The sequence below is a fragment of the Myzus persicae genome, unplaced genomic scaffold (assembly GCF_001856785.1).
Source record: "Myzus persicae strain clone G006 unplaced genomic scaffold, MPER_G0061.0, whole genome shotgun sequence".
Taxonomy (NCBI): Eukaryota; Metazoa; Arthropoda; class Insecta; order Hemiptera; family Aphididae; genus Myzus; species Myzus persicae.
Window position 1 is genome coordinate 44,242 of NW_019104425.1, and position 12,802 is coordinate 57,043.

Below are 12,802 nucleotides of genomic sequence, written 5' to 3' on the forward strand. Positions count from 1 at the left end.
CTAACTTTCAGAATTTTTATCTATTTGTGATTATTCTTGTTGTTTTAATAATTATAATTTATAAATTGTAATTAAATAACATTTCCACTGTAGTCTGAAAAATACAAAACTTTTTACTTTAATCATAAATAAACATATTTTATAAATACTCAGACTATAAAATTATAAGAAATATTTTTAATGAAACTTAGTATATATTTTGATATTGATTATAATGTATTACAAGTTTTTTTTTCAAAAAGGTACCTAGTCACTCTATTACACCAAATAAGATGAGTAAGGTCAGTTGTATTCCTTAATAATAGCCAATAGGAAGTAGTTATTTATAAGAATCACCGAAATAAAACTCATGTTACTCGAGCTATCGATAAAATTCATTTAATTGAATGTTCATTTCTAAAAATTTGGTAAAAATTATAATTATTTTAAACTATCAGTAGAAAATAACATTTTTTTTATTAGATAGTGGTTTCTCTTTAGGTAGTTTCTAATTATTTATTAATTATATTTTAATTTTTTTACATTTAATGAAGCATAACAAAATCCATAGTAGGTACAATAAAATATTATTTTATGATTAAATAATTTAAGGTGTACTATTACTTCAGTGGTAATAAAATAATGATTTTCACTCTTCGCATATGTTTTAATTTAAATTTTAAGTACAAAATAGGCACTTTTTCATAATCGCTTAGCGGACGTCTTATATTAAAAATGTATTATTCCTCTGTTTGAGGTGCGAATTTTGTTATTAATTATTTACCTATCCAGTAAATTGTAAATCACAATTTTTGATTGATCTGCAGTAGTATTGGCATATCTAGCCTATAAAAATATTTGTTGTTTTTTGATATTACATACCATTATTTAATACTGGACAACATTACCTATTAGAATAATAATTATGAAATAAAATAAAATATCTGGAAGGGTAGTCAACACCCTACCACCGATTTCGAGTGTTAACATTAAGACATAAGTATTCATAATCGATGCCTATATTATACTACGTTACTACATTATTAAAGTACACTCACTAGGTATCTATTACGGCGACGCGTTATACTTTGCAATATTCCTTGGTGGTCATCACATCAGCGGCATCTGTTGATGTAAATTATATTTTGCAGACACACGGTTCTGGCATGATGGCACTACCAGGCTATACAGCAGATCGCAGATGCATCGCGACGACGCACGGGAATTCATATTAATCACGTCTAGATAAATTGGTTTTGAAAATTTTTTGAATACCACGTTTACCTACCGTCCCGTCAATGATTCTCGGGTTTTCTGGCTACTAAAACTCGTTTACGTACCCCAATGCCACGTGTGTGATGATTGTACCAGACGCATAAAATAATGTGTTTATCTATGATTTTTGTCCACCTACTATTTGTAAGAGTATGGTTAGGACTTGGGAGTAGTGTCCGAATTGAGGGCGGACGCTAAAGAACGGAGCTCATCTTCATTTCTTTTAATACTTTGAGAGCAACCCTTCTAATTTTTTTCATTAGTGATTCCGTCATTAGTGACGGGACGTTTTATTTTGTTAAAATAATATTGTGATTTTGTAATTATTATTATACTTCGTAAAGTTGTACCTATTCAACAAGATATTAAAATTAAATTTAACGATTTTTTTTTTCTATGATAACAATTTATGACGGCAACAACGACTAAGATATATGTATAATGTCTTAGTCCGTGTTCCGTGGTCAAAGTATTTGATCTATTTATCATTATTACAATTTATGATTAATTGCCTACCTAATTAGTAGACAATTTTCGAATATACTTTTATGTAGACATTACTATTTAGATTTTAATCATGGTGAGGTTATTTTTTTCAAATCTTGCAGTCCTCTTTCTTTTTATTTTCCAATTATATCACTGTTTAGGATTTACCAGTATTTGCATTCAGTAAGTAAGTATTAAGTAAGTAAGTAGTTCAAATTAGTATTTACCATTAACGTAATTAGTATTACTTATACATTTTCCGTCTGTATACATGTATAATAATAATAATAATAATAATATATTGTGTTATAAGTAGCTAGTGTGTTATAGGTACTTATATATTTTAATATAATATAATATTGTGCATTATAGGTACTACCGATTAGACTAGTGAAAATGTTTACGAATAGTAGGTACCTATACCTAAACTACAGTAGTATAGTTGGTAGTACCCATTCCTGAGAATTGATTTTGATACTTATTGCTTTTGAGTTTTGATAATACAATTTTAATGAATTCTTTTATTAGGATAATACAATCAAAAACTTGTCTGGGATGTACAATAATAATCTAGTTATAATAGATTCACTTTTTTCCGAATCGTGTTTTTTTAGGTTTAGAGCTACTTCAGCTAGCTTACTATTTTGGTATCTAATATTCGACAAAGGTCGTATGAAATCCAAATCAACCACAATAATTTGTATACCATTTAAAATGTTTTAAAATTATTGTATAACTTAATTTACAAATAAAATCGTTGCTTAACTAATTGTTAATTATACATAGTTTAGTAAATGTTCATATTTACCATTTGGATTTGGATTTTGGACGTTTTAAAACTATTTCTCTTGGGAATTTGTCGTGTAGGCATTTCGACTTGTGATCGATAGCAGGTCTCAATATTACCCATACTTAAAAAATGAGAGCACCTACCTTGACCGTGTAACAAATAATAACTAATAAGTGCGTTTAATAATATGTACCTATTATATAATACGGCTATTATACTTTTATATAGGTTTAAAATATTTAAATACATATTATAATATTATGTAATAGAAAAAAAAACTTTTAATTTCGACTATAATAGGCGAGTAGGTGGTATTAATGTATCATATTTATACGATGTACCTACTTTTATGTACAAATATTATGGACAGTTCACGGCGGTGTGGTTATTTATTACCATTTTTACAATAGTTCATATTAGCCATTAACGTGTTCATTAGAGAACAATTAAACACGGAGACGGGAATATTTTAATGGGGGAAAAAATAAACACCTATAACGCACAACGTCGTAGCACAGCGTACTTCTGCTCTATAATCTTGGACCACGACGCTGAATTAAAATACAATGGACACACACACACACACACACACACACACACAAACTAAACCACGTAATATATTAAAACCTTCACACCAATTAATTAATGTCATTAATTGTCTCTCTTTTAAAATCTTCATTGGCCGCTTTATCGAGCCTGCGATCGTGTACAACGCCTTCTCACCTGGCGCCTCCGCGTTTATATTTCATATACTATTATAATATTATGTACAATATTATAATGAAGAGCTGTTCGCGATCGCACGTCGCTAGTGTAATATTATCTATTATAAACGACATAATAATGTACGTCGTACGAAGTACATTTACATTATAAACAATTCGTTAATTTTAATTAGCGACCGTTCACAATATAATAATATTATTACAATGTCATATTATAATATATTGTTTAATGTACTTATCATATTTTTTTGTTCATTAAATAATATGCGTTATGTTAGGGAACGGGTTTCACACAATACTTTCGAAGGTACCATGTTATATTTTTCTACAAAAGTATAGTTTACTTCGTTTTACACTTCGGGACTTCGGGTATACCTATTCTTAACTCTAAAATTAAGAAATAATAGGTAAATCTAATGTACCTAGTCTGTAAATAAACGTTATATCCGTTTGGAATAATATTATTATTTTTCTTAGAAATGTATGGTTTAGTTCATTAGTTGCACCTGCTTAGAAAGCTTTTATTTTTTATTTCTTATTAAAAACATCAACGACACAGGTTATTAGTTTAAAAGTTTACACGAGAGTTACGGGTTTACAATTATTATGAGATGGATATACATAGATACAAATTACATTTTTTTTAAAAGTTATATTTGATTTTACAGATCTGTTTTAGATTTCTTAACATAAGTTTAGAACACCAGAACACCTTATATGTTGCAGTGTCTGTCCGTCCGTCCGTCCGTTAGCAGTACATAGTTTAGTTATATGATTGATAATAAATATGATTGTGGATGGATAACTATTTTTAAATTGTATCGTATACACTTATATAGTTTTTGCGTACCAAGTTGTATTGAAATACGTTAAGAAACCAGAAATTTGGCTCTCTAGAAGAGAGAGCTTTCCTAACTATTGTTTCTTAACAGAAGTTGATCATGATGGGTATTGTTCATGTTTCTGTGTTTTGACCTATTGCTGTGTCTATATGTTTGATAGGATGTTGTAACTTCTGAGATCACTAATATATGTGTAGTATTTTGTTAACATGTGTTTAACTGTTAAACACTTAAAACTGATTAATAAAAGCTTATTATTTTTGTTATGGACATTACGAAATGTGACAGTTAAACAGTTATCAAATACAATTTTTCTAAAATGCTAAAACATTTTTGTTCTACTGTAGGTACGCAATAATAATATTGTCTTACCTATAATGTAATATGAACAGTTTTTATTTTACACAGTTCGTTTATTATATTATTATACTAGAGAACTGAACGTTCCGATGAAATCTGACAGGTAGCGTGACCGAAAAAAAAACTTCATTCTGTTTTTGGATGTGAAAGATTTATTGGAAAATATTAGTTGACACTTTGGTTTTTTTGATTTTTTCCACTTTGAAAACGAAGAGTTGTCAGTACCCATCATAATAATATAGGTACATACCATTATCTCATATCACGTGCGACGTAGGTAAGGCTTATAGATGATAAACTTATAAGTTAATAATATAAGATAATACAATTATTATCTACAAACCTTGCGACACAGGTACCTATTGAATCCTTATTCACGGGTTAGGACATAAACATTAACATAGACATAACATTTTAGTTATATATACTAGGCTTAAACAGTGACACACATTTGCTAGAATATTTACCACGTATACATAGGTTACTTAAATAAGTTATACACCGCCACTGCCCACTGGTGTATGATATACTGTCATATACATGTTATTTGTATACGTGTATTTACTGTGGGTGACTGTAACGATAATAATATTGCGACGTTCAAACAGCGTTTCCCACGTTTCTTATCAGCCAATTGCGAGTGCATCGAATTCGTATGTATTTATATTTTCTTCATATATATGTACAAAGGGAGTTGGATTGGATCAAATTGAAAAATAATAGCCGCTATATATACGTTTGATATAATATATTATATAATAACACAACAACAATAATAATAATAGTAAACCATGATAAATGTATAATAAATAAACCACTCAAAAAGTAACCCACGGCGATCGAACACATAGAATTGTCGACACTCCAGAGGACAAAATAAATATGATCGTGTCCGACCTGTTGTATAGGAGCCCCCCCGCTGACGTCTACAACTACAAGTTCTCAGTGAATATGTGTGTGCGCGCGCGGTGCGCGTGTATGCTATGCTGTGCACATATTGTGTACGAAATAATTTTGTAGTATCTTTTTTATTTATTGTTACTCACGAGTGTAGTTGAAGGTATATACGTACACTATACTGGAAAACTGCAAGTGGTGGGAAGGTACCTAGGAAAAGGGTGCAGATGAAAAAAAAATATAATAATAACCGTATAACGATAATAACGAGACCCACACCACCGTAATATGTTATATTATTACGTTCGCACGAGCTTGGAAAACCGACATTTGAAAGACTTTTCAGACTTCACACGATTTTTTGCAGTACTTAAATCCACCCATACTTACCTACTTGCGTTATGTATTTGTAAGATCAATTACATAACTGTAGGTGTGTGATGTGTCTGAATTATTAAAATTGATGACATTTTAAGCACATATTATTGTTGATAGGTGAACTGAGTTGAGCTTTTGGCAGAAATCGGGCACTCCTGCTATTGAATAATATTTATACAGTGAAACCTTCCTTAATGGACACCTCTAAATGGTATCACGTAAATTTATCGAAAACAATTGATCGCATGACAATTGCTCTCCAACTTTTGATCGAAATACAATTACTCGTAAACCACAATTGATCGAAGAGAAATAATTGCTCGCAAAACAAAAAATTATATTATGATTATATTATTATTATCTTATTATTTAAATAAAAATGTCAAATAAAATCGCTAAATTAATAATTATAAATTATTAATTAAATACATTAAACAAAAATGTCGAAGAAAATTGCTAATAAAATTGCATTTTAAAAAATGAAGTCAATTAATATCACTAAAAAATACGTAAAATTAAAAACTAAATTTGCAGTTGAAAATTATAGGCTATTCCAAGTAGATAATCTAGAACAAATAAATCATTATAATCAGTGCAAATTTTTTAAATTCTCTTAGCCCTATCTTGGTTAGGTTATTTTTTCTTGTCCATGTAAAAACCCTCCGTATTCTAACAATCTTTTATTTTTTTCACTGGTTACATACACCAAACTCATGATGGCAAAACTCAAAACGTGTCAAAAATATTTGAAGTAGGTACACTATTATAATACTGAAACGATAATAATTTCGGATTTGCCATGCACCACTCGACGTACGATATCAAATTACTATTGCGGTTGAATCCAATATTATCTTTATATCTAAGTAGGTACAAAGTGCACCACGTACGATATAAAATTATTATCGATGTGACTCGGTGGAAACATGAAGTGGGTTGTTCTATTAAAAAAGTCTATGATTATAATACTTATTCAAGTTATCGCGTTATTGAACAACCAATTTGATTTTGGCGAACAATTGTTCTTCGATCAATTGACATGTATCCTTTTTAAATAGCAGACGTTTTCCCGGGAACGAGGACATTTCCACTATTTCCACTATTTATGTATAGGAAATCTTCTAAATACAGCACACTTTTATGACATTGATATTGAAAATGTTTATCTTAAATTAAAAATGATTTTGGAACACCTGAATAGAAGCCTCAATCATTAAGTTACCTTATGTGTGCATTATTAAAGTGGACATGAAAATCTTATCCTATCCGCCCAGTCATTCAAATATTATCGAGTCGACGAAATATTGTAACTAATGTGTTCTCTATGTGTGTTTAGTTGTGGTTTGTGATACCAATATACGAACGTTTATTATAGTGCGCTATGGCCAGCAAAAGAAAACGATTAACTTTAAAAGAAAAATTAGACATTCTGGAATTTCGAACATCACATACAAATTTGGGCGTTCGTGCCATAGCGCAGAAATTTAGTGTACATAAATATCCGTGTATTTTGTGAGTACCTAGTATTCGTGCCAACCGGTGAGCCGGGAAACTTTATTTTGGAGCCGAACTTCTAAAAATGTCATCAGGCTAAATGAAAATACATAGGCCTCAAGCCAATCAGTTGCCCCAAATCCGAATTTCATTTTTGCATTGAACATTTTTTTTAAAAATTAGTTTCTTATTATCTAAAGACTGTACTTCCCACGTATTAATATATCGCTTATTTTCATTAAATAATCAAACACAATGTATTATGTTGGTTAGAATATTGTAAAGACAGAAAGTCATGAACATAACCTTCGGCCTCCTCTCTGATCACCTTTTAAAAATGTGGCCAGGCCGTGGTTTTCCTAAACATAGGGCTCTGCGCCACTGTTTTGAGAGTGGTTTGGAATATAATATCTCTCACCAAAATTATATTCATTACAAATAATAATCAAGATCCTTTCATTCTTTGTGGAACGCCCTGTACAATAATACACTTTTAATTGTAGCCACGACGATGTAGGTATTATTTACTTGGTAGTCGTCGTGTGGTTATTGGACAAACAAAAAACAACTAAACTAAACCGAATTTCGGTTAACGTTAACACTATACAACTTGCGCTGTTTTAAAATAATATTATATTCATAAAATATACCTAAACGGATCAAAAAATCCAAGCTCGTCGAAGTAAATCGACGACGAGCGAGTGTGGAGAATACAACTCAAGACTGACACGTAAACAAACATATCTATAATAACATTACAAAAACGACATAATCGACGGCAGCACCGTCGACGACAACATCGAAACGATAAAGCGTTGATCCGTCGACCGAGACTAGCCATCACCACCATCGTCATCGTCCGCATCAACATCACCGTCGTCGTCGTATAGTCATCGACATCGACCGATCCCAACGCCATCATCATGACCTGTTGCGCTCCGGACGGCGACGACACGTTTCTGATGCCACTGAAGAAGAGGAAACACCTGCCGTGTCCGGGGGACGGTCAGTCGATGCGCGAGAAACGGTGCGAAGCGCTCAGGCCCCGTAGGCGTAGCGCATGTGCGCAAGAAGTTGACGAACCGGAGCCGGCAACCTGTCCGGGATCGTGCTTCGAGGACTCGGTCGAATGGCAGTCGACCAAGTGTGCGGCGGCAGGCTTGTTCCGGGCACTGGGCCAGCATTACGACGAACCGTGGTTCCCGACGGTGGTCAACGAGTGGTCTGCGCTGTACTACCAGTGCAACCACTGGGCCGATTACTGGTGTGCCCGGGACGAGTGGCTGGCCGGAGACGAGGAGGTCAGGTTGGCCGTGTGGTCTGAAGTGCTCAGGCACCGGGAACAGCACGAGAGGCAGCTGGATCAGCTGAACCGGAACGTGTTGTGTGATACCGGCAAGTGCAACCCAAACGCCGACCTGATGGACGTGCACGACGGATGTGCTCCCGAGGTACAGTTCGGTATCAGCCCTTGAATTAGCGGTGTTGTGTGGGGAGGAGGGTGGGTGAAATGAACCAGGGGTTCAAGACTATTATTGTTCTAGGGGTCCCTGCAGGTTGATTTCCTAGATTTTATATCTTTGGAAAGTAATAAATTACTGAGAATAATGAAGAATTTCTAACAAGTAAAAAAATATATATCTTTAGGAATTTCCCGCACCCAGTTTATTCTAGTGTTGAGTCCATATGGACTCAATTTCATACCAAATCTTATATCTGTCACTGTTATAATTTTTGTTGTTACTGTTGTTAATATTGTTATTTATCGTTATTAATTAGCATTATTGGCTACTTCATTGTTTAATTATTATAATGGCGGGTAGATTTGATGTTGGGTTTTCCCCTATATTTCTATGGTAAGGGCTGTGGGAGAACATTTTTTACAAACGATTCAATTTTTTGACACTGGTCACAGCTACTTTATTAATATGCAGGTCCATTAAAATGATAGTTGCCAATCAATAATTATATTATTTGATAAGATGTTCTTGTTTTCGTCGTTAAATAAATTTATTGTGTTATTACAAAATAAAAAAAAATATTTAATTAAATAGATAATTATTATGAATTACAATGTTGGTATTTTGTTTTTTGTGTGCCGAGGAAAGGGGGGAAAAACTTTTGTTGCCCTTAAATCTTAAATACACCCCCGAAGGAATGCTCGTAGAAAATCGGTTCATTATTAATTCATCCAAACTCCTTAAATTATCCATGCAACTGGTGCAAAGCCAAAAGTCGTGTGAAATCATACAAATTGGGAGAAGAGTGTGTAAGTGAACATAAAACACGAACACAATTCAGTATATAAGATTACACTGCTAAATGTCTTGAATCGTTATTGAAAAAATATTCAAATCTTATATTGTCTCGGTCATCATCATCATATTATAATAATATTAGTTATTTGGTACATCTAATATATATTAACAGGTAACGGAATACCATGGATGTCCGAACAAGGCCAGCGATCGGTTTGATCTGCCACACAAGAATGTAGAACAGTTCTGTGAGAAGGATCTGCCATCCAATGACGAGAGGGCTCGGGCGGAAGCTGAGGCGGCTGAAATAGCACTCGCAGACCCTGACGACAACCCCGACTGGGTGCAGATGCGGCGGAAGATGCGTGGGTCGTTCGCGGCGCTGAACATGGCCCAATGCGAAGTCAGTGCCGAACTACTAGACCACATCATGATCGAGCTGTGCAAATACTGGGCCAACGCGCCTGTCTGTGACCAATCCTGTCCCATCGATCCTCAACTAGAACGGAACATCATGCGGGAGATTCAAAACTTCCGGTTCAAACTATTCGGTGTGACCGTCGAGATCGAACCGGAATTACAGCAGTCGTGTCCGGATAGTGAGTGCCAGGAGCCGGAGCCGTGCCGGGAGCCGGAGCCGTGCCGGGAGCCGGAACCTTGCAGGAAGCCGAAATCTTGCCGGAAGCAGGAACTACGTCAGGAGCCAGAACAATGTCGGACGCCAGAACCTTGTCGGAAGCCTAAACCACCCCAAGAGCCGGACCAGTGTTGTCTACGGGAGCCGGAACCAAGTTGCCCACGGGAGCCAGAACCATGTTGCCCACGGGAGCCGGAACCATGTTGCCCAAGGGAGCCGGAACCATGTTGTCCACGGGAGCCGGAACCATGTTGCCCACCACAGCAGGAACCTTTCCAGAAGCCGGATCCATGCTGCCCACGGAAACCAGAACTGATCTGCCCACTAGGGCCGAAAGCATACTGTTCGCAGGAGCCGGTACCGTGCTGTCCACCACCTCCACCAAAACCTAAGTGTTGCGCTGTCAGAAGGTCTAGCAAAACCACGACGGCTGAAGCTAGAGCTCGGCATAACTCCACACAAGTTCGAGATCGTGACGTCACAACCGGATGGTTAGGAGGTCGACCTCATCCATAAACCATACAATTTTATTGAAATCTATGTATAATATATATACAAAATTATACGATATAGCATTATTATAAATAATATATAGTGTACTCAAATCAACTCGTAATTGCTTTGAGCTCCAGATCGAGTTGTTCTAAAAACTCATAATCAATTAACCACTAACCTCTACTCTCGTAGTATAATCTTCCTATGAATTTTAGTTTACAGCCACAATACTTGGGTTATGGACCAATAATGAAAGTTATGACAAATTTCATATTAGTATGTTGGTACATAGGTACTTTTACCAAAAAATAAAACGAAGAAAGTATGTGTACTGTAAAACATTTGAATTTTTAAAATGCAGTCTAGTATTGGAGCGTGCTACTTAACTTGTATTTAAGAGGGAGGGTTGACGAGGCTTGTCATCATTGATCTATGGATAAACAATTGATGTTTTAAAATAGTTTTTGCCACAGAAAAAATGATCATTACTGTCTGAATAAATTATTTCAGGTGAGACTGAAGTTCCCATCACACATTCAAAGGGTTTGGTAAGCTGGTTCGTCTTGAGATAGGTTTGGTGGCTGACCCATTGTTTCTTTCTCAATGTTATGTATGGCTCCTATCCTGATATGACAATATAATATTTTTTATTTGAATTTGAATTTTGATCCAATAGGTACAATTACAATCATTACTAAAAACCTATGGTTTACTGAGCAATGGTTGAATTTTCCACCTATATGAATACACTATCATGATATTCGTTGATACGAATGCAACTAAGTATTGCGTTTTACTATCATTCTGGGTTAGGTACTATATTATTATCGTCTTTATATTGTGCATAATATATTATATAGTAGGTATACTTAGTAGTTAGTTCTTAATATACTATAATGTATCTCATATAGTCGTATAGATATAGATATGTAAAACGTAAAAAAAACAAAATCCACCTCAAATCGTGTGACCAAGAATAGGGAAACGAAGTATTTATGAGAAATGTATTGATTATTAACTACACATCACTGATATTTATCACTCTCTCCAAATTCCATACTATTGTCATTTTATTTGGTACAATAATATTATAGTAAATATGTTGTACAATAATGTATTTCTCATATTATGTGATCCTACAGTATTGAGGTACGTTTCAGTTATCAGTAAATTCAGAAGTGCACCTTCTGGTTTTATACAATTTGTGATATAGTAGTGTTATAGACGTTGCTCGTAGGCGACCACTCCCTTGATGTTACATTGAGTTCCACAACGGGATACCTTAAATTGCGCCCAACGACAGATTGTAGTCAACCTTAAGGCTCGATGAGGTGTGTGTTATAAATTATGTACTATATGTATTATTATAGTAGTTTGCTTTCTAATAATACGAATTATACTAAATATCTTAAAATGCTAAGAACCACCTGGAAAGTGTGATATTTTACAACAATAAAATACCTGTATATATATTTTCTATAGCGATCAATGGGAATAAAATTATGAATTTTCGAAACTTAAATAACTTATACATTATAATTTTTCAAAATTTTGAAGTTTAAAATGTCTTCTGTTGTTACTTACTTGATAGTTGATTATAATAAAATCACTAAAACGACTAAAAATTGTTTTAGTTTGTTTTCCAAGGACGTTTTACATACGTAATACGTACTTATTATGTTCATACGCATGCGCTGGGCTTACCTTCATTTTGTTTCTATATTATGGCAACCAAAAATAATAAACAAAATAATAAATTATTTCAAGTATAATATGGGCTCACAAAATAATTATTTACTAATAATAATTATAATATGCAAAATAATAATAATACGCTGGCCTAATACCTAGATATTGACAATATGAGTATCCGGTTACAGTCCATATCACATCATTAAACACAAACATAAACTATTAATAAAGATAAAGAAATTAAGAAATCAGCTATGAATAAATACCTATAATCAGATTGATTTCAACAAAAAATTTCTTAATACCTATAGTTTACAGTTTTAAATATTACATTTAAATTGTCCTAAATTATACAAATATTTAGTTTAACGAACTTATGAATGACGAAATACAACCATAATTAAGTGCGACAATAAAAATGAATGCACATTTCAAATATTTTAAACAAGAATTTAAATTTTGATAACATTTCGCATGCATTTGACCTACTCAAA

General features: G+C 33.6%; 1 protein-coding gene across 1 annotated transcript; it reads left to right on the top strand.

Moving 5' to 3' along the window:
• The first annotated feature begins 8,081 nt into the window (after window positions 1-8,081).
• On the top strand, window positions 8,082-10,644 carry LOC111042087. Its single transcript, XM_022326575.1, has 2 exons — window positions 8,082-8,677; window positions 9,657-10,644. Exons 1-2 carry the CDS (start codon window positions 8,150-8,152, stop codon window positions 10,635-10,637), a joined length of 1,509 nt encoding a protein of 502 aa, XP_022182267.1. The 5' UTR covers window positions 8,082-8,149; the 3' UTR covers window positions 10,638-10,644.
• Window positions 10,645-12,802: the final 2,158 nt, after the last annotated feature.

Coding starts and splice junctions, on each gene's coding strand:
- LOC111042087 (XM_022326575.1), top strand. CDS start 8,150: ATGACCTGTTGCGCTCCGGACGGCGACGACACGTTTCTGATGCCACTG. Junction 8,678..9,656: donor ACGACGGATGTGCTCCCGAG/GTACAGTTCGGT, acceptor ATATATTAACAG/GTAACGGAATACCATGGATG.